Source organism: Amblyomma americanum, chromosome 2, assembly GCF_052857255.1.
Source record: "Amblyomma americanum isolate KBUSLIRL-KWMA chromosome 2, ASM5285725v1, whole genome shotgun sequence".
Lineage (NCBI taxonomy): Eukaryota > Metazoa > Arthropoda > Arachnida > Ixodida > Ixodidae > Amblyomma > Amblyomma americanum.
This window is the reverse complement of record NC_135498.1, coordinates 84347861-84375502: the sequence shown is the minus strand read 5'-3', so window position 1 is coordinate 84375502 and position 27642 is coordinate 84347861. Positions and strand designations below refer to the sequence as shown.

The following is a 27642-nucleotide window of genomic DNA, read 5'->3' as shown; positions in this document are numbered from 1 at the left end:
CGCGGTATTGCCCGCTGCCGTGGCAGAGCTACGCACGCCATCTGTTATTCATATCCGTGTGACGTGTACGTATATTACAAATTTTATACAATGGTGCAATGAGAATGGCGTGACTATTATAAACGGGAAAGTGAAACTGACTGCATAAACTTTCTCGTGGAACATGTAGTTACCGTCAGTGGTTACGTTCAGTGGTAACTGTCTGTTAGCCATGTTGCAAATATAATTTTAAGAGCGATGAAGCATGTCCATGTATTTATCACAATGTAGTGTAGAGAGTAGTAAGTATTAATTTGAGAAGCCGAATGTCACAGTGAAATTTATAAATATGCCGATTACGAAGCTGTTTTTGAAGCTCTTTTATATGTCTCCTTATATTCAGTAAAGAGATCAACGGTTGCGAGCCTTGTGTGTTCAGCAGCCAAAGAAAGATGGAAGAGTACCCACTGGAGTACAACGAATGAGAGTCCGGCCTGCCATCCCCTTGGCAGTGCCGTTGCATAGAGACGTACAATTTCTAAACATTTTCAATCCCGGAAAAGCACGAGGAGAAAAAAATTATCAGGGCTCCAAGCAATTTTTATGATATGCCAATGCGAGAACATGTGTAACTGTCTCAGTCGGTCAGTGGACATCCCAACCGCGTTGAGGGTAGGCGATGGCGTCCGCATACAATTTGAGGCAGTTACTCCCCTTTCCTTTTCTCAAAACCATCTGATGATTCAGTCTAAGTTCATTCGAGGAAAGAACTGGCTCGAGGAGATGGCTCACTTGGTCGATGGACCCCCCAGTCGCGCTTTCAGACACACGGTGATGGGCAAGCTGTCGGCCTACTGCTCCAGGAGGGCTGATGACGTCATTTGCATGTCGTGTTTCGCCACGCGGTTGTGATGAAGGCGGGGTTTTTACACAGTCAACCAGGTAATGCTCCCGCATTAAAAGATTTCTTTCGCAAAATTCCTGCATTAATTCTCTTTTGAGTGTCACGCTCTAATAATATTAACCAATTATTATTCCTATTGGAGCGTGACACTCAAAAGAGTATTAATGCAGGAATGCATTTACCACACTCATTTGCGCAACTCTTTGTGGGGAAAATCTCTCCACCCAGTTTTCCTGCTTCCGCTTACTGACTGCTCCAACGGCAAAACCACACCGTAAAATGCTTCTCTCTGTTAAATGTCTTGCTTATTCACCCGTGAATTCGACGTAAAGATGGCATAAGTGAAGTCGGTATTTCTGTTTCAACGCGAAGTTTGGATTGTATACTTGGTTGATTGGATTCGAATTGATTTGTGCTCCACCTAGTGTGCAGCAACGCTGACCGAAAACGGAAAGCTTTCGCATAGATGACACTGCTGGCGCCATCTTGTGCCTTTCATAAGAACAACTGTCGTGCCTTTGAATTTGCACTGATTGGGGGGAGGGGGCAGGGTGAGCGGCTGAATTGAAAATGCTTTTTCGACTGTTTTTTGTCAATAATGAGTTTTATACTGATGAAGCTTTATTGAAATCAGGGCTTTGTTGAAATTACGTCTTAAGTACCCTAACGTGCGACTGGCGTTGCTTGTAATTCGTACAGTGTGAGCTTTCCAATTTAAGCCAGAGCAGCAAATGGACAGACCACTCCGACTCCGCTCTGAACATTTCGCTGTATTAAATTGGAAAGCTCACGCTGTACGAATTACAAGCAACGCCAGTTGCACGTTAGGATACTTAAGACGCAATTTCAACAAAGCCCTGATTTTAATAAAGCTTCATCTCTATAAAACCCTAGTTAATCCAAAAGTTGAATACGCTGCTGCAATCTGCGATTCTAATACTATTCTTTTTGTGCTCTCTAATTGTAACAGAAAAGCCAGAATAACGTAAATGAGGCCTAGCGTAGCTTTACCATGGCTCTCATTTGGCCGCCAAATTTTTCCCACGACTTTATTGCGCAAAATCTACTGCCATGTGTCTCTACATAGCGAATTCATTATGGCGTCTAGTTACCGCTTCTCACGTGTCGACCATTGTCACAAAGTCGCTCTTCCTCACTTGCGTAATAAAACCTTTTAACTTTTCATTCTTGGCAAACGCACCTAAAGACTGGATCCACTTTCCCGCAGATATTGCATCTATGTATATCAGATTGCACTCTTCTCAGCCTAGCATTGTTCACGTTTAGTCATGTCACTTTAGCGTTTATTGTTACCTTTTTTACCGTTCTCATACTGTTATTCATGTTATTGCTGTTATTGCTTGTTGTTGTCCTGTTTCCTAGCTTTTTTATTTTCGTTTTCCACAGTAATTTTTGTTCTAAATTTTTGGCTTATTACGGTATCTTATTCTTATTTTGTATTTTATGCTGTATATATCCTGCCGCTTTAATGTTGTATTTTCAGTTTTTATAACCCACTCCTCTCTCCTATGCTTCGACGATTAAGCATTTGCGAAAAAAACAAACTCTGCTTCTATTACCCGATACAAAGGAGTCGACACCGCTGGAACCCTCCAAAAGGAGTGCGGCCGATCTTCAAGAGCACGATCGCCTTGGAAGAAACAGACGGGATCTTTAACCATGCATTGTGACCATCAGCGCAATCGCTTAAAAAAGACCTAGAAGATATATTTCACACCAAAACGCCAGCATAAATTACGTGTCGTACTTCACCTATCATATGCCGTTACCTGTCTTCCTGGGTGGCAGCATAAACACTGGCATTAATAAGATTGCATTTTCAGAAAAACCTATTTTTTATGGTATCGAAGCACGTGTGAGCAAGCATGCATTCCTTTATTGTGGTAGTCTAGGAGTAGCACGGATTACATCGCTACTTTTTCTTATAAACATTTCACAAAAGCGCGGCCAAAGAGTCAATCGACATGAAGATTCTGCTCTATTGGCAGTGTATAAATAGTATGAGTACGCCGAGCAATTGTGCGAGATGTAAGAACTGATCATCCAGTGAGAGGTCATCATCCCTCTGCTCATTGCATATAAGAAGCTGGTAAACACATTTTATCTCTCTTGGAACCTAGTGCCCATTCCTTGGAGTTTTGGACAAAACCGCGGATAAGTTGGAAGCTTTCATACAAGCCGAGGAGAATAACTCTATAGCGATGTCTTTGGAGTGAGTCGCAGCAGAGAAGCATATCAAAGTGGAGGACGACTGCCGTATAGGTTACGTACAACTGTGCTCCTTTCTTGCTTACAGTCAATACTACCCAGCTGCTTGGCTAAAAGTCTTTAAACTTTTATCCACGGCATTCGTGCTACCATCAAGGCACTCGCCAGGTGGCTTGGAAGTTGAATATGCCACTGTGATGATGCAAGCTGAAATGGTAATCACTTCTGCGCGTGCCATTTTTTTCATTGTTGGCCAATTCCTGGTGAATTAACGGGTGGATGAAGCGGGGTGAAATTAGTCACTTCAACATCGTGTAAATTCTCGCCACTACTGTGCATATTCAGCGATTACAACAAACCTAACATTGTTTATCTCTAAAAATTGTATTGGTTATTTCAGCACCTAAGTAATGTTTTGTCGTATAGTTGCAGACAAGTGGAGCCGCCTGAAAGCTCCTTTTTGGCGATCATATCCCAGCATTATCTCTTCTACAACAATGGGTAACTACGGCCAAGTACATAATATGTGGCAGGCGAGAAAGGATTAAAAAAATGACAGTGCTTAAGTTATTAGAAGTTGAAATGACTTATCTTGCAGTAAAAACTTTGCTCACTTTGCGAAAGAGCAGTCCAAAGTAATTGAGCCGGAATTTGTTCGCCATCATTACCAAGCTTATGTGGTAGCACCTGCAGATTTCTGAAGAAACGAAACACAAAACAGGGTCTAATATGTGGCCCAAGCAAAAAAGAAAGCAATATTTTGTTTATATTTTTCAGAAAAAGCAACTCTTTGTCAATAAACAAGAGATGGGAGAGAATTTTGAGGACTGTTACAAAGTCTCCTTCAGCAGCGCTCCATCGTTTTCTTTTTCACGCAGCCGCCCATCAATTTTTCGGCTTTCACCGCAGTGTGAATTCAATGGTCTCTTAATGGCCCTTGGAATATGCCCTGAATTTTCCACCTCAGATGCTTTGGAGAAATATTTCTTCAATTTTGAAGTTTTGTTCCGAGCCCTCACATCTCTACTGGCACATGATGATGGTGGTCGACGTAGCTCAGTTGGTAAAGCAACGGACGCGTAATTCGGAGGTTGTGGGTTTCGATCCCACCCTCTACATGTGTTTTTTTTCTGCTTTTATTAGTCTCTCATTGATGCAAACCACAAAATAAAAAAAGAATATCGCCTGTGCTCCTTCCTTTCTGTGGCTGTTGAGTTCTTTCATGTATATAACGAGCCTCTCATTTTCATTCTCTTGCCTGCTTAATTGCTTCACGAGGTCCTCGGTTCTGGCAGCCTTGATGTCATAGGAAGAATAAGAGGGTTTTCATATAGCTTCCGCCCTCATCATTCGATGATGTACCACGTCACACCAGCGCTAATACTGGACGTACCATGTCCGCCGTTTAGGGACGATTGTGACGATGGTGAACACTCTCAAGGTTAGGTCACAAGCAAACATAAATGCCGACGAAAGCAGAACATTTTACGGCCGTCGCCGTAGCTCAGTTGGTATAGAACCGGACGCGTAATTAGGAGGCCAAGGGTTGGGTTCCCACCGGCGGCATGGGGTTGTTTTCTCTTCCAATTTTATTAATCTCCCGTTGATGAAAACTGCATATTAAAAAAGACATCCCCTCGTCTCCTTGGTTTCTGTGGCTGCTAATTTCTTACTTACGTGTATATATGGAAGGTTAAGAAATGCTTCACTCAGGTAGATATTTATTTCGAGACAGCATTCCGGATTGGGCCTGTCTTTTTTCAAGAGTGAAGTTGCACTGTTCTTGCTTTTCTTGCTAAGGCCTTGGTATCTGTACAAGTAACCGACGCATGAGCAAAAACAACAAGGAAACTATGCGGGAAAGAACAACGGCTCAAAAGAAAAAAGGAGGGAGATTAATAATCGTCGCCAGGGCCCACACCTATAGTCGTGGGAAGAAAAGAATGTCAGGAAAAAAGGAGCAAAAAGAGGAGTGGAGGGCAAGATCGGGCGCAGACATGGTCCGCTGCACAGAGGAGCCGAGTAAAATGCAAAGAAACTAATAGTAGCGGAAGCACAGAACCGACGTGAGATGCACTCGCGTGCCGCCGATGTAAACGACTGGACAAATAATCAAAACAAAACAATATGGATAGGGTGGGATATTTCTGTAATATGGAATTGCTTCGGCGCGATGAGTAGAGGCGCGCACAATGGATTGTTACAAAACGCACATGACATGTAAATGCACACACTCGCACACACAGAACGAAAAAGGTGGCAACGTACGGGAGTTTGCGGAAGAAAATTCGTGTGGGGTTATTATGAATGAAGGGAGTGTTTAAAAGAAGGCTCTTTAATTGCTCCGTATTCGCCATGTTGGTCGAACTGCGGAATGGAAGAGTGTGTGTGGCGGGGAATGAAGACTTATGTGGGGAAGACTCAAAAAGATTGGAGTGGGGAGGAACGGCCGAGGCATGTCAAGCCAAGACTCGTAAGGTCAGCTTTGGCTCTGCAAGGGGCAGATATATGGAAATCAATACGCCCAGTCTTTCCTTAATGCTATGGCAAGTTGTTCTAAACTTATCCGGAGGGTTAACGGTCTGCCCTATGCACTGCATTCTGCACACACTGCATTCTAGCATTCTAGGAGGTAGATAGCATTGGAGGAATCCCAGTCAGAGTTGCCATTGATATTTCATTTAAAGCCTGAGACTTCGCTTATTGCGCAGCTTGATGTCTGCATATGTTTAGAAACCTGGCATCTACTTTTTTCACAGGGTCGGCACCCCAACTTCAGGTGATTACGTTCTGAAGTGTACTATAATGCTTGGAATGTTTTCCGGTGCTCTGTAGACTATGTCAGGGAGAGTAGTGAAAACTTTGGAGAGGGGCTCGCTTTGTTCGAGAATGTTCAAATGTTTCTTTAAGTGATTTGTTAACGTTTGGGCGGTTACTTGTTAAGGTACGTAACATGAATGCCTGGCGATCTATTTCTTCACTGTGTCGACGTCCCTCCAGCATTTCCTCTCGGTTGAGTTTGGAAGCCCTTTGAAGGGCATCGTCGACAATGGCGGCGGGATATCGTTGGAATTCCATACAATGTCTTCATGTTGGGAACAGATTCTTTTTCTTTTTGCAATTGTAATTACTTTATTGCCGCTAGTTTACAGTTTCATATTCCTCCACCGCTTACGTACATTGTGCTTGTGTGCGGCACTGGCATACAGAAAGGTACACAAGTGGCTCGTCACGCCGAACAAGTAAAAATTGTCATGTTAAAAAAGTGAACAAAATGCGGATATATAACTTGCTCTGTGTGGCGCAAAATCAACGACACGGCATCATACAGCTATAAACACAAGTAATGCACTGTTTTTATGTATTTTTTTTTCTTTTTTACAGAATCAGAAAAAAAGATAAAGAAAGGAAGCAATGACATGAACTTTTTCACCACCAAAATTAACCACAATCGTAAAAAAATATATTTCTTTGTGCTTACTTCGCACCAGTAAGCGAGAAAAAGCGTGCTTCCTGTTCAGATAACATATTTAATAAGAGTGGGTCATAAAATTTCGGCACCTTTGACCATATTTCCCGTATATATTTTGCATTGTGTCAAATTCAGTTTTCCTTAGGTTAAATTTAAATTTAGGCTTTACAGTGTTAAGCGCATGACTGAAATATGTTCTATATATAGGACGTAATCACGTAACTCCCCTATCGGTAAAACGTCTCCGGGCTGGGCAATGTTATTTTCATTCATGCTATCTGTTGAAACACTGTATGTCACATTTTTAATGCGTTCGTAAATGATTCTATTTATTTGGTCCTGCGAGGTGTTCCAAGAAAATCAGTACAAGGTGATTCCATAACTTAATAGTATTTCGCCAAGCGATTTACATACACATTTTCTTAACTCTGGGATTGTGCAACTTCTTATGCTGTAGAGTAGTGCTGACAGGGTCCTAGGCTTGCCGCAGAGACTCGACCTGCTTATTCCAAGCTACTACATCATCAAACTGAATACTCAAATATTTTGCACAAGTGCTGTATTAGATAAGGATTTAATTGAATTGAATTCAATTGAATTCAATTCAAGTCAATTTAAATCAATCTAACTGAGAGTATAGAATAGTTGTTTTAGATCGACGAGGATGACAACTTCGAATGTGCAAGTACGATGATGACAGCAATTTTTACGGCGCAAATGAATCTATGGCCAAATAGCAACTTGACTCAAGGTATTTTAGTTTGCTCAAGGTTGGGTCAGAGACTCATTTCCAGAGAATTTAATCCTGATTAAGCTGAGCACCAGTCTAGTGGAAGCTTGTACCCATTGCGTTACCGATGGGTACCTAGCGGCCCTGGGGATCCAGGCCCGCACCTCCCACACACGGAAAATGGAACTGTTATGGACGGTCCGTAGTTTTTCTATAAACGCTGGTGGTAAGTGAGCCTTCGATTACAGTAATCTCAAGATCTAGAAAGTTAACTGAGGTCTGGTAGTGTGCGTAAGTGGAAAATATGTTCGGGTGAAGGAGGTTCAATTGTTCAATAAAATAAAGGAGTTCTTGCTCTGTGTCTCGAGATTAAAATTATGTGATCGAAATGACGTTTGTATAGGATGGGCTGAACGAGACAGTCTTGAAAAAAATTATGTTCAGTAGTATGCATGAAAATTTTCCCGTGGATGGGGCCCATCCTTGCGCTCATGGCTGTGCCGCTAGTTTGTAAATAGTGTCGATTGATGAATTAAAAGTAGAATTCGCAGCTATTTCTAAACCACGGGGAGCAGAAGAATCCTCCTTTCTAGCTTGTTTACATGCTTCGGTGAGAGATATGATGACATCGGAATAAATAATGTTTTCATATAATGTTGCCAGCAAGGCTACTGTCGGAAGATCAAGACCAGTTATTTCTCGAAGCAAATTATTGTAGCGATAGCTGCACTGCGCAAGCCATTTCGCGAAGATAGCGTGGCTGCGCGCTAAGCCTTGGCGCCACCACTCCGCCAGCTGTGCGCATGCGCGGAGTCACATCATAGCCTGCAGGTGGTGTCCGCGCCGCGCGCCTCGCCGCTGCGCCGATGGCGGAGCTGACGCCGCCCGCCTCGTCAGTTGTGCGCATCCGCGCAGTGACGTCAGAACCAGTAGCTGGTGAGCGCACAGCGCACCTACATTACGCTAGCATTTCGAGCCTTCAGCGTGGCGGCAGCGTGGTGCGCCGGCGAAACCAAGTGGGGGAGGAGTGGAGAGAGAGGGAGAGAGTGAATCCACGTCCAGGGACGAAGATGAATACGGAGTGCCCAGCGAAACGCAGCTGCGAAAGTCTTACTTTGCAATTCGACTGAGCGAGTTCCACACGGCCAGCTGTAGCTGTCGCGTCACTCCAGGTTTAACCAGGGTTTAACAACAGCCATTTTTCGTATCGCTTGTGTAGGCTGGGTATGTTGTTAGAACATTTGTGATTAATGTGTCAATGTAACTGAACATCGGCTCCGTAATCGTATGAGTACCGGATTCTTTAGAGCGGCCAGGATTATCATTTTTATGGATTTTTCATAGCATGTCTGTGAATTCGACCTCGTGACGGGTGTGGTGCGGTGAGAGCTTTAGATAACCATGGGGATATATCTAAATTTTTTGCAAATTTATCCAGATTCTCTGCCATGAGTGGTCAGTATTTCGGGGTTCGGTCTCTTTCGAGACGTTCATAGAAAGAAATTCCAGAGTTGTCTCATGCATTCCTCAATCTATGTTTAATTGTCCAAGACTACTATACCGCCTCCCTTATCAGCTGCATTTATGATTACATCTGCCCATCTACTAAGAGCCTTCAATGCAACCTGTTCTTTTCTGGAGGGGTTTGGTCTCCCGGGAGCGTGGCTTTTGCAGACGCGAAATATGTCGTTCCGGAGCACCTTAATATACATGTCCAAGTATTTGTCTGTTCTTATGTTAGGAGTCCAGCGGAGGCTTGTAGCGCAGAATTTTTTGCTGTCTACAGTAAATTGCGGCCTATCAGAAAAGTATTCTCTCAGTAGCAACTTTCGTTCAAACTTGTCCAAGTGTTTAAAAAAAAACGAAAATTTGTTGTATTTACCTGTGGTAGGGAAAAATGTAAGGCCTGGAGAGAAAACGAATCTCCCCTCCGTCGTCGATAGGGCGCTAGATTATGGATTGATATTGTTATCCTGGAAACCAAAGCCAGGGCTTATAGCCGCAGGATTACGTATTATTATTAGCGGCTGCTCGCGTTCCAGATCGTTCTACGCGTGTTGTTAGTATTATAGTTTTTGCTGGGACATACACCTGGCAGGTTGCCCAGAAGCCGGTGGGCAGGCTTCAGACAAACAGGCAGACAAACACACAACGGCTGAATGTAGGGAATGGCCACAATAAATGCTATCGCATTCAAAATTTTATTTGGGCATTCTTTTGTCCCCTTTACTGCAGTACTCTTTCCGGCCGTCGGGCAGACATACTCCATTTGCGCACTTTCCGAGCCAGCAGTCATAACGCAGACGTGGAATCATCCGTTTCGCTACGTCCAGTGCGATAGCCTGGAAAAAAAATACAATGGGTGCAAAATCGCAAAACAACCCATCTCCGGCTTACAATTTTTTCAACTCTTCTTCACGTATGTGGTAAGTAATAATGCCAGCTTTGTTTAACATACTTTTTAGTCTCAACAGCGTCGATTAGCAACAAAAACAGAGAGCTCAGGTTTCTGCACAAATTTTTCACATACACGTAATTATATTCTATGCATGTTATATATGCATCAGTGCATAACTTCCTTTTAAGATAAATAAGGTATATTTTAAATATCATGCCATGATTGATTTTGGCATCTCTATAGCTGTAATACTAAATTAGTAATGTTTTTATTAATCTTCACTTACAAAGGATGACACTTGTTCAGGGTAGAGTTAAGCACCTCCTTCCGTAGTCCTTTGCCCTACCACCTGAGGCTACTTCATCATTTGCTTACTAAAGTGACTACGTGGTTTTCTGCAGAAAACGATGATATTTCTTAACATCCAGCTAAAGCGTTAATCAATGGACCTGGCTTTATAGCCGACGGTTACACTACTGTGCGCCTTAAAAAATACAGACAGCAACACAGGTTCCTTACATCTGAACTATACACTTTAGAGGACCGCCAAAACAAGCAAATATCTAAAAGTGCAGAGCGTCGACCAATGGTATGCATGATAACTTTTTCTAATTTTCTTTCAGTAAGCATTTGTTTATTTCCAATTAAATTTTAATATCGCCTTTACTGCCCTAACAGTACATCCTGGCAGAAATGGTGCTATTCATCCATGAACATTCTGGTGGTCTTAAGGGGCTAATTCCACGGGAGCTGATAATGCTTTCTATATAACGATTCTACAATAGGAATAGACATTACATTAGTAGTTGCAGGAGGGTTCGCGTTATGAGTTTACAGTTCTCTGGTGGTTTCTCTGCAATAGAGCTTCATCTGCGCTTACAACATGAAGTTTTAAATCTCATTTTCTTGAAAGTCGGCTGTTTATCATGGGCGCCGTAAAATTTAATGACTTCATCACGCTGACTGATTAATATTCACAGGAGGTAGTTGCAGCCAAATGCGACTACAACATGTGAAAATTAAAAGGCGTAAATACATTAGGGCACAAGCACTGGGAGCAGTGCCTAGAACCTTCGATTGTGATAAGTTCGGGATAAACGACGCGCAATCAAAATTTTTTTTTGTGCAGTATATTTAGAAACATTCAGGTATTCAGCAGATAACGTCGTACAGGCGAAAAGGGGAATTTATCGTTTCCACCTTTATTTTTCACTAAGGTTCGATTGTGTTTAACAGGTTTTCTCGGCGGTCCCTTTACGCCACAGGCGTGCTTAATTTTGTCGCTGCGTTTGCACTACTGCTATCTTATTTCGGCTTCTGTTCGTTTACGTATTGTTTACCGGTAGTGTGGAATTTTTTTTACAGGGTACTATTTCGTATACTTGAAATATGTATAGAGGCGATGTCCGATCATGAGAACTGCTGTTGCTTGCAAACACGGTCACAAGCAAGCATTGTCTTACACACAAAAAACAGAAAATACTGAAAACCAATTCTCACAATGTATTCACAATAACAGACAGTTTCCGCAGACAGCTCTTCTTTGGTGCAGTAACAGGATCGACATACGATTCTCCCAAAGAAGACAGAAAAAACGAGCTGCTGCATCGTATGTTCACAATTCCCGAAATTCAAGGATTCTAATCATGCCATTTTTTCTAGCATTTGAAATGGCGACGGAAACGATGAATAAATCTGAGGTTTCTCCTCCCTGCATTGAAGGAGTGCGAAGAAACCTTGCTGATGACGTCACGGATGAGATCATTTCAACTTTGGGCTACCCTCGTCCAGAACTAGCCGTGAGTCGCCGGATGCGTCCAGTCAACGATTCGCAGGTCCTGCCTTCAATGGCGTTGTTGTTTTTTTTTTCCCCCAAAAGAAATTGTTTCTTAGTTCTAAATGTACCGGCACCACATATGACGTCATCATCCTCCCTCCACCCGGTGCTGTGCGCTGCGGACAAGGCAGAACATCGCGGCGTTTTTAATCAGCTATAACGCAAAGATCTCTAATATTAGCCCCAAAACAATTCGCATCATTTAACTGCAAGTTCTACACATTAGATGCTTTTATGCTCCTGAAATTATAAAACTTCTGTAGAGCCCCTGTAAGGCTGCGGACATCAGGGACGCAATTAAGGCTGCGTCAAGAAAGATGAAAAAGCAAAGGCTTCCAAAAAAGGGTGCTACCTGATATTTCTTGAAAGGACTTTATGTACAGATTTTGTACATGTATTAGCTCTTCTTTTCCAAGACGCATATCGAGCTTTTCAATATAACGGCGGGCAGTTAATGAGGGCCTAGTATTACAAGCTGCCCGCCGTTTTGAATTCTTTTAATAGTAGCCGGCGCTCAACTTCCGAGGCAATCGATATCTTTATTCGCTGTAACATCAGTTGCTGGAAAAGGAGCTTTGCATGCCCATGCGCTGTTTTCGGAACTATACCAGTTGTAGCCGGACGCTAACGCAAGCATGCACTTCCACGAGGTTTCAAACTTTTTGTACGAGAAACAATGAAGAGGCTGGTGAATTCTGGAAAGCGAGGCTATTGACGCCTCTGTTTTTTTTTTTCAATGCAGGCCAGATACAGCTGATACTACTAATAAAGCCATTCCCATCCTCCCTTTCTACTCTCTGCTGTCGGCTAGCTTTCGCGCCAGATGCACACCTGTGCCGTCTTTGTGGCTCCCTACGGCGGAACACGGATCAACAGAAGCAGCTGCAAGCGGCCACACGCAGCTACAGAAATCAGTTCAGTAAGCAGATCGTGTAGGCACTCCATCTGAATAGAGCAGATTGCAGTAAAATACGCGCATTGACACGCGCCGCTGCCTCTCGCTAAAGAACACTGTATTAACTGTTTTATTCAGTGTAGACTGCTTACCGAAACATTGCACGTCCACTGAGCTTAAGAGTTGGTTCGCATGAAAGGAGAAGTCAGGAGTCCGGTGTTAACCCCTTGTTGAGTAGCTTCAGGGAACGCACTAGCAAGACAGGCCTACTAAGGACTTCATTTCACTTCATTTCACTCACTTACATATATATCACCATCATAGGTGCTACTGTGCAACTAATTCTCGTTCAGCACAAAGGTTTCTCTTACTGAACTCTGACCAATACTGCCCTGTGCCACCTGAGGCTACATAATCCTCGCAAGCTCTGGTACCTCATCTGCCGAAGTGACATTCTGACGCCCCTGCTACGCTTGCGTTCTCTTGAAATCAAGCCCGTTACACTTCACTACCAACGGCTTTCTTGACACCTCATTACATTAACTATCCATGCCATTAACTCCTTTTTGTTCCCTGGCACACTCTGTTCTATTCCTGTCTATCATTTCTATTAGGATAGCTCGCTGTACTGCCCTTAGGTTTATTCCAATAGTTTTTATTTGCCTCAATGTTTCCGCCACATAGGTGAAAACTGGCAAGACTTCGTTTCTATGCACTTTCCTCGTGGGGGATATTGTTAACTTACCATTCATGACCTGAGAGTAGGTGCAATATGCACTCCTCCCCACCACATTCTTAACTTCTTATCTAACGTACTTAGAAGCATTCCCTTAGAAATAAATTTGCATATCCGCAATGACAATTTTGCATCGTGCACATCAAACCAATTTGTCTGTGTGCCTCACTCAGATCTACCGCACGTCCAAGCACCTGGCCAGAATACTGTTTAAAGGCTCGGTTGCCCTTCTTAAAAGCCGAGCCAAAGGCCCATTTCACTTTAGCGGGAAGAAGTTGCTCTACCGTCAGTACAGTGTGGCCAAACTCAGACAGATATTGCCTTCACCGATATGCTAGGTAAAGCTTCATTTGATCCAAGGGGTCTTGCTCAACATTTCACACTATTAATTATGGCGCAGCAGCCGTAATCTCAATTGCCAAAACTACCAACTATGCATACGCTGGAATCGTAAGTAGAATTTTCGTAGAAAAGCATTCATATTTCGCCCGTTCTGTCGGAGACCGTTATTAATGGCAACATACACAGACTACTACGGATCGTGCCTGTCAACATTAAAGTTCCCTGTTTATCCCAGGCCTAAAATTTATCACAATTAAACTCAAGAATTTAAGCACTTTTAGTGAGAAAAAAGACCAAACAATAAAATAGCACATACATAGCATTCAGTGCCATTTTCCACAGTCTCAACTCTTCCATTGCAGTCATTGCTGCACCCAACAGGCTTCTGAAAGGAAAATATATTTGTGTTCATTTACTGAAACGGCAACTCAGTCTTATTTATTGACGTTCAGGAAAAGATTACACAGGGATAGAGATTAAATAAAACTTAAACCGCAACTAGATGCGTACAGAAAGTGCCATAAGAAAGGCATCTAGATACCTGCTATACCATGTACGCAACGAGTGCATAGCACTACAAAGCCATCAAACAAGCTCTATGTCTGCATACACCAACTCGCAACGCTTTGTTGTTTACTTAATACTGTGAGCTCATATAGTGAATGCACGCAAAAATTATTTGTTAATAGAGTAAAAGTTGTAACTGGTCACCAAATGTAAAATAATCATCACTATCAGTCGAGTAGAAATAGAACACGTGTTGAGCGATGGCAAAATCTCTACATTGAGTGGGCAAGGAACACATCTCTTCCTCAATACTAGGCGCTCTCCTGCGCCTGTGTTCGTCCCTGTTCGTCCTTCTTCTTTTCTGTCTTCTGTCTTCTTTTCCTTGGCTAAAAACGTGCCGTTGCGCTGAAGAACTATGAACTTCAGCCTAAAACGACTTTCAAATATCGTAAGGGCGATAATCCAGCGCATTAATTATTCAGAGGACACGACTTCTTTTAAAAAACTGAATTCACATACTGTTCCTGTAAAATACACACAGATTTTTTAAACTACTTTTGTATTGCAAGGGCGAGTACCAGTTAAAATACAGTCCTACGTCCTCCGCTTAGGAGTGCCCCAATGATTCACTACCCATGGGTCGTGCTTAAAAAGCACTGACCCTACTAATACAGATTTTGAAGGCATCTAGCACGGTCGTAAAGGGTATTATTTTCAGTACGCCATCAGTCCTGTGAAACCTCTGTGCCCTTTGCTCTTCTCACTGACACCACAGAAGTCACGAATCTGTCTTTTTCACACAACGTGCGAACTGCATCGCATACGTTCGTTACGAACCGCGCCTGTATTTATAAAATAAAATTGCAAAATGCTCAAAGTGCAAGCAGGAAAGGCTTGTTCAAGATTGCAGAGCATGAGCGGAAGCATGCTATGAGTCAAAAAAGCTCAAATACATTATCTAGCATGCAGAATCAATAATGAGTATCAAAAAGTGCTGAACAACGTAACGTTCTTGATTTCTCAAGAGTACCTCGAAATTAGGCTGCCTAGTTAATTATAAAACAGCGCTAAGAACACAGGACTTAGCAAGAAGAAGTACACGCACGGTACACACGCCACCCACAGCGCCGTGCGTGTCCTTTTTCTTTCTAAGTCCTGTATTGTTAGCGCTGTTTGATAAGTGACTATGCAAAGCCAAGTTGCCCAATCTGCAGTTCTTTTTCAGACTTTATAGAAACATTAACCTTGAAAATGACGACCATGTCTCGAAATGGAGCACATGACAATGTCTGTTCTTAGATCTTATGATAAACATGGGCTGGGAGGAAGGTATTCGCGTGCAGTTAGGCTGTTTTGCGTCACAGTTATCGCCACTATTTCGAGACGGACAAGGTCTAAGTGTTTAGCTGTCCATTATTGGGAAGTGCAGTCTCTCCTGCATATTAATTAACTAATTTATTCTCAATTCTTTTTAAGACAGGTCCAGTAGTTAAATAATTGTATTCTTGTTATGGCGCTCTCCACTGAGTGGCCTGTATTTGCACTAAGACAAGTATGTTTTCGCTTGACGCTGTGATATACGCACAGTAGTTCGAACAGAGATATATCTTCTTTAGTACGCAATAACACTGAAGAAGTATCTCGAAGATCTTTAGTGAAATCTAGCATTAACTGCATCGTGCTTATGTGCCGTGCGATGCGGCATTTTATGCAGAATGGAGGGCTGTAAATTTGACAAAAAGAAAAAAGCATTGAGTGTGTCTACTCGAGCAAAGCCACTTATGTCAGAATTGATCGCATTGTGTCCCACATCAACATTATTGAGATGATGTACAGCACGACAACGCATTTTATGCATGATAGAGGGCTTGAAATTTGATGAGAGGAAAAGATCTTATTGGTCTTGCTGCGTGAATGAGGACACTGAAGTCGTTATTTGAATTTCTGCTAATAACTGGAGGCAATATTACTTACAGCATGAGTCCCATTTGAAAGAACGTCAAACGGACATCCATCGTAATATGTGTATTCCTCTGTAAGATTTTCTATAAAAAACGAAAGGTTCGACAAATCGCCAGACGAAGCAAATCATTTTGGTCAAGCATATATGTAGCCATTGTGGTAATACCATTATCAGATATGATATTGAATTCATGTCAACCATTTAGAATCTTTAAGAAAAGTATTTAATCAAATTACGTTCCTGCTTATCCCTGTTCCATAAAGAAAGGTCAGGAATGTTTACGCAATCTTCACACTTGCGCTCTCAAAAAAAGTATTCTCTGTACGCCTGCAACGTTAATGTGAAATTTGCGTCAAAGTTCATGAATCTGAAAAATTTCTGCAGCCCTTCAAGGCATTGTGAATCTCAAAACAAGCTCCACTTTCTACCAATGAAGCGTCTAATTGCCCATGTCATGTGATGCTGGCCTTCTCTCTGAGTGGTGAAGACAGCCAATAGCTATGAACAGCATCGTACTGTCACAAGAATATGTTTCATAGGATCCAAGGGCCGTATTCAATAAGCTGTTAAATTTTTAAATGGCCATTTCACGCCGTCGTGAAAATCAGCCTTTGGTCACTGAGATATACCGGCGACTTTGAAGCATCTTTGGACAGCGACTTGGCCATTGGGTGGTTGCCACCACTGACTGGCAATGATTGGTATATGCGGCCACTGGTAACCTCCATCGCAGCGCATTGTCAACTGCAGGCGACCGCACCTGCGTGCAACTGCGAAAGGCGGCCAACAGCGCGATAAAAATGGGATATGAAAGGGATATTGCAGATGTATATAAGAGAGACAAGGTCCTACAAATTCAACAGTTTCAGCATGTGCGCATGTTCCTGCATTGCTGTGTGCGCGTTCGCTTGCACCGTTCATCAAAATAATTTTCGATAAATCGCTGCGGTAGTCTCCCCTGCCAAGTGACTGCTGAAGTGCGAGCGTTGTGCCGGTGCATAAAGCAGGTCCCAGAAAATGTGTTCTAAACTGCCTTCCTATATCGATGACATGTTTCGCGTGTAAATTATTTGAGCGCATTTTGTACACTAGGCTTGTAAAGTATTTCAATGTGAACTCATTGCTTAGCACTCATCAACAAGGCTTTCCGAAAGAGATGTCCTGCGTCACCCAAATCAATGAATTTACATATGACTTAGCAGATGCCTTGAACAGGCGGCTCTCAGTGGCCTGCATATAAATAGACTTTCAGAAAACGTTCGATACTGTACCCCATAATTTAATTGCTAAAAAATTATGCTTACAATATTAATCATCAAGTAATATGTTGGGTCAGAGAGTAATTGCTATTAAGAACCCAGCTTTTTGTTGTGAACGGCGCATGATCTTAGGCGGCGGAAGTCACATCCGGCGTCATGCAAGGGTCTGTGTTGGGTCCACTAATATTTTTGCTTTACGTTAGTGACATCACTAGTGGTATTGAGTCTTATATTTGGCTGTTTTCCATTGATTTGCTGCTCTACAGGACGATCACTACCGAAATAGACACTTACAAAATTCAACACGATGTGGACAAAATATCGTCATGGTGCGCAAAATGGCGTAAGAAACTTTAACCGGACCAAAACATTCTATATGGTATGCACAAAAAAAGAAACCCTCAAGTTCTAATCTACACCGTAAATAATTCTTTGTTAAGCCGTGTATTTGAGTACAAGTATCTAGGTGTGTACTTTACCCCAGGGTTAAATTGACATCCCCATGTCCAGTATAATTTAGCCAAGGCGCGTCATGCATTGGCCTTTCTTCGCTGCGACACACGAAATTGCCCATTAACCTGTCAGGATCTCCTTTATAAGACCGATGTAAGATTGATCCTAGAATACGGATGCATTTTGCTTGGATCCGCCAACTCTACAAGATAAAGAAAAATTACAGCGTATGCAGAAAAATGCAGCATGCTTTGTCACAAATTATGAACTGCCGTTCAGAGCTACAAAAATAAAACCAAAATTAGATTGGGAGCTGCTGGACGTTAGGCGACGAAAATTACGACTAAGATTATTTCATAGTGTATATACCACTCATTGTTAAAGATAGAAAGCGACAAATATATTAAGCGCCCTTACTATGTTTTTGAACGAACGGACCATTAATTAAAAGGGTGCAAAATTTTTCCGTACATACTTTTTGACGACGTCATTTCTCCAAAAACAATTTTATAGTGGAAACAGTTGCCTCGCGCTGTTGTCAGCGTTGTATTGAATGATGTATTCTTTACGATGCTGAGTTGGGTGTTGACTCTGGCTCTGAGTACTCCTTTTCTTGATGTTCATTGCATTTGAGTGTTTTGTGTATAACGAGTATTTCACAACCGTGTGGCACGAGCTCACGTGTCGGTGGTCTGCACTGTAAATTTGTAACCTCCTCCCCCCCCCCCCCCCCCCCAACGTAATGCCTGCGGGCGATATCGGTGCACAATAAATGAATTCTAAATTGCGTGTGAGCCCTTACTTAGTACGCATATTCCAAAATGTATTATAAAAATACTGGAGGACTATTATGCCGCGCTTATGAGTTGACGCGATGGCGTACGCCGTTTGGTGTGTGACTGATGAGACTGTTTAGAATTTTTTACAAGTTTTTTATTAAGATGACGATATGCACCGATACTTAGCATCATCATGCAATGACTTTCATTATGTGTATATTGACACCTTTGAGCCACCTTTTCCCATTTTATTACTTTTTTATTTTATAGACAATCAATTAATTACAATATTTTCATTAGCTCGTCATCGCCTATCATACACCAATCAATCATCAATCACAGGATCCACAAATTACCATGTTAAGATTTTTTTTACGCAGCACCTGATTTTTTCCGAAACACGGTGAAGACTACTACTACGCCGACGGATGTTCGACCGAACGAGGTGCCTACGCTACCGCGTTATACAGAGCTCTAGTGTTAAGAACTGGAAAACAGAACAGAATTGCTGAAAGCGCAAAGAGGTAACGTTCGTGCTTCATTATGCGTTCTCTCCTCCACACGGTGGCTCAATATTGGTCATTTGAGACGTTATGATGCGTTCTGCGCATGTGCTGCTCATTATTAACGATGCGCGGAAAGCGCTGTCTTGAACATTTAGGTTGGCACTAAAAAAGCGGCTCTCAGTGCATTTCCTCTGTGAACCAACTGATAAAGGGACCGGTTTATTCTCTTCGAAGCCACCAGGAATGCATTCACTTCGCTTGTACTCAACGACCACAGCGACTTGAGTGCTAAGCGTTGACCAGTCTTTGTGTCAAAAAAAATTATGCTAGGTTGCAGCTGGCAATAAGTGCTGTATGTAAGGTAAGAAATAATTACCCTCTGCTGTTCACGCGTTAGTTGTGTACGAAGGCACTACTTCGCGCCGAGTACTCTTCGACTTCTTAACAAAAGGATATTGTCTACTTGCTGTGTCTATTTCCCCAGGGCCCTATTTATCCCTCTATATATTTTTTAAGTTAGTGAACAGCAGAGACCACAAGGCCCTAGAATGACGAAGATACATTCACGAAACAATAAAGCTATGCATATTATATTTACACTTAAAGGCCGCAGACTGTAGTTTACTTTCCGTTTCGTAACATGAAATAAAAATAACCATTTCGAATTTATTTCTTCTCTTTTAAACGATTTATTTTCTGTCTTACAATTCTGAGGTCTAAAACAACGAGCCCATGAGTCATATATTGTTATTGCTGGCACAGGTATAGCGAAATGTCACTTAGACTGCACGACCACTTCAAGTGAACGTCATCATCATCAGCCTGGCTACACCCACTGCAGGGCAAAGGCCTCTCTCATGTCTCTCCAAATAACCCTGTCCTTTGCCAGCTGCGTCTGCCTTACAATTGAAAACTTCCTAACCTCATCCGTCCACCGCTTTTTCTGCCATCCCCTGCTAAGCTTGCCTTCTCCTCGAATCCACTCCTTTACCGTTGAGCACGTGCGGTTTTCTTGTCTTCGCATTGCATGCCCTGCCCAAGCCTAATTCTTCCTCTTGATTTCGACTAGGATGTCATTAACCCGCGTTTGTTCCCTCACTCACTCTGCCGGATTCCGGTCTCTTAACGTTGCACCTATCATTTTTCCTACCGCAGCTCGGCACATTGTACTTAAGCTGAACCCTCTTCGTTAGCCGCTATGTTTCTGCCCCGTAGGTGAGTACCGGTAATATACAGTGGTTGTATACTTTTCTCTTCAGGGATATTGGTAAGCTGTCATTCATGTACTGAGATAACCTGCCACATGCGCTCCACCTCTTTTTTATTCTGCTAGTTATTTCTCACTCATGATGCGGATCAGCGGCCGCTAGCTACCCTAAGTAGACGTAATACCTTACCACTTCCAGCACCTCACTACCAATTGTGAACTGCCGTTCCCTTGTGAGACAGGGACAAAGAATGCAATGTTGTTAAAAACTTCACATATCCAAATTCAAAAATTGTGAACAGAAATATTTTCGAGCTGGAAAGAGTTTAAGAACGCAATGTTTTCATATATTGCAAAATTTCATTATAAAAATCAATATATGAGGAGATTTCTCTTCAACAGCCTTGCATTTTTTTTGCTACTAAAGTTTTCGCGAGTGTCAGAAGCACTCCCCATCGGCTTTGTATGGCAGAATAACTGGTCCATGAGAGCGATGGAAAAACTAAAAGAAAAATCTTACAATACGTCGGTAGAATGGACCACTACATTTAATGTTTCCATGACAGTACCTTACAATTTCCAAATTTTCAAATATTTTTTTCCGAGGACGCCGGATATGTAGGGTCCTAAGGTAATTATATACCAGCAATAAATGGTAATTTTTTATCTCTTAGGAAAGTATAATAATAGTACAGAATATTTGCAACATAGAAACTACAACGCTTCAGCTATAATGGCACATAGTATAATCGATTAGAATGGAAAGACGGAAAAAATAATCTAGAGAATAGAAAGCACTTGACGTTCAATAGAAGTACTTTCAAAACGTACCTTCGCGCTCGCTATCAGAGTGTGCACCTGCAAAAAATAAAAAGCCCCAAATTTCAACATCTCAATATCTTATTTTCTTTCTGCGACAGTCGTATTGCTCTCAACATGTGATAGAGGTTTATACTTCAGCTGTCTACTACTCACCGCGCACTTTCAGCACTTCATGCAGTATCATTGCCAGACATCACAGGGACACAACACTAGTACTGTCCTTATCTGCTGTCGGTGCTTTTTCATGCCGAGATTGAGAATAAAGATAGCTAGTAGAAGGTCTAACATTTGAGGTGTGCTCTGTGGCATAGTCAGAAATACCAGACTAAAATATAAAATCATGTTTTCAGGGGCGAGGGGGAGGAGTTGAAATGAAACATATAACAATGATGAAACCATAATGCACCTTCTCTATCAGGTAGGGCAAGGGTGATTTTGAAAAAAAATAACTACAAAAAGCTTACCATTATATAACGCGAGATTCAGCGAGAGCCGGTTGCGGTTATCATTTCCTTCTTCATTAAATATGTGTTATCATTGCCTTCTTCCTTAAATATGTTATAATCATGGAAGTGCGGTATGCCGTTTTTATTAGTCTAGGCGGTTCCTCAGTGAACAGCATCTGGCCGCCCTCCGGCTCTCAAAGGGATGAAAAATGGCCTAGGCGAATCGACAACTGGATTCGCTGACACGCCAGCGCCAATCTGAACGGGCCAATTAGCATAGCGCATTGCATGTCCTCACTTGTGACGTCACCTTGTTTGGAACAACTAGCGTGGTGCATGCTACCTGCTGAGTTGCGTCATTAGTGTCGTCACTCTGTTCATAACAATCAGCGTGCTACTTTGGCGAGGCGTCATTCATGACGTCGCTGTCTGCCGGTCAATCATCGTTGCAGGCTGCACCTCGTACTTTGTGCCGGTACCAATGACGAGACAGCAGAAATCGGAAGCAAGGCTTGAAGAGCTGCCTTTTGCCAAGTGCCACTGTGGTAAAATCAGCTGCATAGTGCTAGGTCACGCTATCTTACTGGATTTTGCAAGTACCCTAGTAAGCCACAAATATATATTTAAAAAAGATGGCTTACCTTGTGCAACCAAGAGTGTTGTAAAAGTGAGCAGCGTGAAACACAAGATTTCCATGTTTAGTCAGTTCTCTAGAATTGAAAAGAGAAAGAGAATAGCCAAGATATTTTTGCGATTTCTTGATTGATTTAAATAACATTATTATCCAAAAGAAAACGATGGATTGACACATCCGCTTAGAAGACGGCTCGGAGCTCTTGGGTCCGGGAGGCCTCTTGGATGAGAGCAAGCTTAGTAGTTGAGTGCGAGCTGAGCATCTGTCTCTCCCAAGTGGTGCCTGTTTTTTCTTAAGTGTTTGCTTTATGTTTGGGCATACACAGACCATGTGAATCATGTCTCACGTTTTTGCACTTTCACATGTGTCCTCGTATTGTCCGGGGTGCCACATACTCATGGGGGGGGGTTGAGGTATGTTCTTGTTCGAAGGAGTCTCCAGATGCTCTTTTCCTCTTTGTTTAGTGATCTATCAGGCGGCGGGTATACCCATTAACTTAGACTGCAGTGTTGTGTGATATCTCTGTAACTAAATAGTCGGTCCCGGCAACCATCACGTGATGGGCCCACCCGGAAGTTTAGACAACGGCCGAGCTTGTGAGCACCTTCATTTTCCTGTAGTCGGCGACCATATAATTTGGATTCTTCTGACAGGATCACTTACATTTAGTACACTCATGTTTGGAAATAAATATGCACTACTGTAAGCCGCTTGGACATTTCTCTGATATTCAAGTTGTTATAAACAGCAGCCATAAGGCTGCAGGCACAATATTCTTCAAGTTCTGACTAATGAGTGGTAAACTTTCTAGCGCGCACCTCTAATAGTGACTCGAATATACTGGCGCATGCTATCCAGACGGAGTGATACGTTGTTTTAAACATTACTTATTTTAACATGTTCCGAAACTTCTTTCCTTTGTATCCACATGGCAGCGCTTGGGCGTATGCCAATGAATAATTACTCCCTTATTTAACATGCTGTTCAAGGCATTATCCTGAATGGCGATTGTCGTTTCCTGGGACGGCCCTCTACGCACGTTTTATGAAGGGTTCTTCAAATTAACGTTTTCAGTGTGTTCGGAAATGACTTGGTAGAAATAGGGCACATTTTTTGGAGTCTGGAGTTGAATTCAATTCAGATGGTTTCTGAATGTGTTACCGTGATTCTGAATTTTTCTGCTGCTTTAAAGCATGGAACCTTAGTGACGCCTGGCCGCGTTTGTGTGAATACAGCTGAAGCATTCACCACAAGAACGGCCACAATAAACGAGAAACAGTGTTGCAGCAAGACGTCATTAGCGTTTGCAGTACCTAACGCAGTGCTGCAAATTAAAAGAATGCACTAGCTGTGCTCTCACTGCCTTCTTCCAGCATGCACTTTTCCAGCTTTACCTAAGACGAAGCGGCCGTACAGATAAGCAGCGCTAAAATGGTTGCTAATTATTTTCGCACCTCATAATGCAGTGCTCTGTATTGAAGTCAAGAATGTTTTGCTCTGTGGCAAAGTAGTTCTTGTTTAGCAAGCTTGCTATAATTTCTTTCTGGTAATTTTTATATAGAATACATGATTTGCCAGACTGTTATAAAATGTTATCGGGCTGTTGATCACTGGTGAAAATAGATTTCACCTGAAACCGAAGGACGCTTTCTTTATGGCTTCTTTATTCCGGGGCGCACATTTTTTTTTTCGTCTTAACATTGCCTCTTCAAGATCTATGATGTTCCCCCAATATATAAACTGTTAACTGTCGTACGGAGTCGCGCGTTGCGAAAGCCACGTTGCGCATTTATAAACCACGGGAGTGATCCCAAGTTTCTTTCATCGTGAGACGCTCAATCGTTGCAACAAAGTACTACCAATAGCCGCAGTCACGAAAATTCGGTTCGCGGATGTATTGTGGGTTTTATTCAACATATTATTGCGTAAATCTAATTAAAAGCTACCTCCAACCAAAATGACTGGCAGAGAACACACAGCTTTGATTCAGATCAATACCAGGTACGTAGACGAAGAGGCACGGTTAAATTTTATGCTTTGCAGTAGTGTCGCCGGGTATAGAGAGGCAGTGAAGAAATGCAGACGCGCAGCCAGATATGTGTCAACATGCTCATGAGTTATATTTGCGCCAGCTCACTGCTCAGCTCTTAATTTTTGTGATACCGTTTATTATAGGAAAGCGCTTAACTGCATAGCAGACAAAACGGACGAAACAACACGAGACACCGAGCGAGTTGTTTCGTCCGTTTTGTCCATTCTGAAGTTCGGCGCTCCCCTATAATAATGAGTGACCAACTAGCCCTTTTTAAACCACTGCGGTTGCGATACCCTATTGATTTCTTTTGTGCACCCTTCAGGAAAAATTTAGAGCTCATGCGGTTTACTTTTGAGCCACACCGTGGGGCTTGAAGCGAATCCTAAGGAGTCATTATCTCAGCAAGGTGTCAATTTTTGGTACTGCCACACTCAGCGGGTAGGGCTCTCATGAATGCAGCCTGAGTCGCATTATGCTGATTACCAGCAAGCCGCCTGTGCTCAAAAATTTTGATAAAGCTTATACACTGATATGGGAACCAGCTAAGAGACATACAGTGATAAGGAATGCCCGACTGCGGAGTGCCACAGAGCTTTATATTGTGGTCGTAAATCAGAATTCCGGGTGAGAAATACCCACAGTAAGTGAGGCGCACATTTATTTAGTTATAAATATCCTTGCACTTTTCCAGAATCGTAAAGGAAAACATTGGCTGGCCAAGTAATTAAAAAATAATAATCATTCGTCTGCACCGATCGCCAACGTATTTTTAACCCTACAATAAATGTATATGTCATTGCGGACAAATAAGTTTGGCCCATTCTTCTCATCCCGTTTTCAAAAACAAAAACATTTAAGGTGTAACCCTGCTTGCAAGTTTCTTATATCTGCGATAGCACTTTTCCGCTCTGTGAAGACATGTCTGGCCATGAAGAACTCTCTTGAGAAGTTGTAATTAACTATTTATATTGCGATTTATAACATGTCTACAATGCCGGAAGAACGCACACGTTCGCGATATTTCTCTTCGAGCAAAAGTGCTCGACAATGATAAGTTCGGGTGTTTAGAAGCGCTGATTTGTAATAGTTAAACCTGCTTGACTAACAGGAAACACCTTGCAATATGTAACCATGTTCAGCGAGGTTGTTAAAGAAAATCCAGACTCATTTTTGAACCGTTATTTTCACTTTTTTTGCCTGGTAGGATCGCAGTCAGCCGCTGCCCCCCCCCCCCCCCCCCCCCCCCAGACTCCCGACCGCGCTATCGCTCTGGTCTCCACTGCCGTCACTTTCTCCCACTGTCCCTCTCCGACCCCTCTTATTACTGCAACCAACGAAAGAACCTCTGATCTGTCAGCCTCCCGCCTTTCACTGGGCTCCTTCACTAGCCTGGGCTGGAGCAGGGCAAGACGAGACAGAGGCTCTGCTTGGCGCCGTCTGTGCACGCCCCGAAAGCGCCCAGTGACCCTAGCCGAGCGGGTCATTTTTCAGCGTTTTCTCCAGGCAGAATCACCGGCAATCGCTGCTATGTTTTCGCCGCGCACCCTTATCTGTTAGCCTCGCACTCTTGTTAGTAATTTCCACGCTTAAGAGCTGGGTTTTACTCGTATTTTTAATTACATCACATAATTGGGACGCCAGCTACGTCACACCTCTGGTTGACGCCGGCGCAGCGCAGCAAGCGCGGGAGCAATCCGGTTCGTACAGCAGCTGCCGCGCATCTCGTCCTAGCACCATCGTCAGTCAGGGCGCGTCTCCTGCCCGCTTAGATCCTCCCTCCACTTATCTCACACTCTTTGTTTGTACTTTACTAGGAATGGTCACGACAAGGACGCCTTTGTCGCTAGCGACCTATTTAATGCTGTAACTCTAAAACAATCTTATGCCATTTACCACGTTTTGAAAGTTGCTGCCGTGGCACATCCTAAAATAGCTAAAAACAAATTTTGCTGGTGTAGGAACTGCGAACAAACCCTTAAAACTTTAAGCTCTCGGATTTTACTACGACAAAAATTGAATCAGTTGCCCTTAGTTCCCATTAAAAACGTCTGAATGTCGAACGCAAGATATTTCCAAACTACCTATTTTATGAAACCTTGTTTATGCAGCTAATCTTAGTTTACAGATTTTTTTTTAGTTTCAAAAAGCAAAATATATGTATACAAAGTTCAATGATTGTCTCTTCGGAGGAAACTAATTCGCTTCCATTGAATTTCACGTACGGGTTTCGTAACCGCGTGAGCTCCATTCTCCTATTTTTATTAACTGCTTTATTACAGGACTTGTGTGCCATTTTAATTTTGAAATAACGCAAATATAACACAAAAAGACTACTCGAGGGCAGAAATATGAGTCGGTTCTGTCAAAGTACTTCACTGTAGGACTATGCTACTGCTAACGAAAATGTGCAAAAATTTTATGCTAAGTTACTGTGTATTGGAAATTCATGGGGAAAGTGAAGGCAAGAATAACTCACCCTACTTCACCGAGCAGTTGAGTAGTTTGGTGCGATATATCACGTCCTTTTATATAGCAAGCGTCACCGCTATGAAAAAATAAAACACACAACGTGACACTTCCACGCCACTGGCCGAGATGTTGAAATCGTAAACGAAAATGTCATTGGTTGGATTGTTGTGCAATATTATGATTAAAATCGTGTGACCTATCGCTCAGAAAAACAGCTCCAGCTTTCGGTCGAGAAAACATTTTGTTTAGTTGATTTCACCCTATCGATCATTTAGAAGTTCCACGTGCGTTCGCGTTTTCTCTGTATTAACACTAGGACCATATGTTATGTGTCAGCGGTTCTAGTGACGTTGCGCGCGTTGCAAAATAGATTCAAGTCTAGTGACAGCAAACCTGACGGTCGCGAAGATTTCATTCCTTGTATCCGAGGTTCCTACGATGTGTGTTTTCCGTGCTACAGCCAAAAATACAAAGTGAGAGAGTGTAAATCTGTTATGTGCGTGTGTTTATTCAAACTAGGCCCTATTGCTTCACTTTCCAAGCTGCCCAGAGCAGTCACATATCCCTCGCTGATGGTGCGGGCGCGGTATAACTAATTGCTGCGGAAGCCTTAACAGCAGCCGGTGGTATGTCGGGCTCCTCAACATTGTCATAGAATTCCTGGCATTAGGCTAGCGTTAGCACTTTGCGGCTAATATATTCGTCAGTGTGTCGCACTCCGATGTAGGCGTCCTCGCCTGCACCAGAGAAGTCATCCCAGGCGACATCAGGGTTGTCTAGCTCCGCACTGACAACGTGTCGATAGAAATATACATGCTTTTGAGACGTCGATGTTCGACAGCGTCTTCCGACGTTCCTTGAATCACAAACTTTGCCTTACGGCAGAAACTTTTGATGGATTCCGCAGTCACTTCCATCCACGCGAACTAATTCAATGGTGAGGAACATAGTCGGCACCCTGTCAGTCAACGGCTACAGAGTGAGCTGGTGGCGGGGCGAAGGTAGAATCCCTTGAGCATATGATTTACGCCGGTGTCAAA

At 42.7% G+C, this 27642-nt stretch overlaps 1 protein-coding gene across 1 annotated transcript; it reads right to left on the bottom strand.

Annotated features, from left to right (window-relative positions):
• Positions 1-9515: 9515 nt before the first annotated feature.
• LOC144119849 (evasin P1180-like) lies at positions 9516-26682 on the bottom strand. The gene is made up of 6 exons (XM_077652372.1): positions 26610-26682; positions 22106-22174; positions 21028-21054; positions 16004-16074; positions 13839-13907; positions 9516-9656 (listed from the first exon to the last, which is right to left on the bottom strand). Exons 2-6 carry the CDS (start codon positions 22158-22160, stop codon positions 9516-9518), a joined length of 363 nt encoding a protein of 120 aa, XP_077508498.1. The 5' UTR covers positions 22161-22174; positions 26610-26682.
• Positions 26683-27642: the final 960 nt, after the last annotated feature.

Coding starts and splice junctions, on each gene's coding strand:
- LOC144119849 (XM_077652372.1), bottom strand. CDS start 22,160: ATGGAAATCTTGTGTTTCACGCTGCTCACTTTTACAACACTCTTGGTT. Junction 21,055..22,105: donor AACACTCTTGGTTGCACAAG/GTAAGCCATCTT, acceptor TATTTTTTGCAG/GTGCACACTCTGATAGCGAG. Junction 16,075..21,027: donor CTCTGATAGCGAGCGCGAAG/GTACGTTTTGAA, acceptor CGTTTTTTATAG/AAAATCTTACAGAGGAATAC.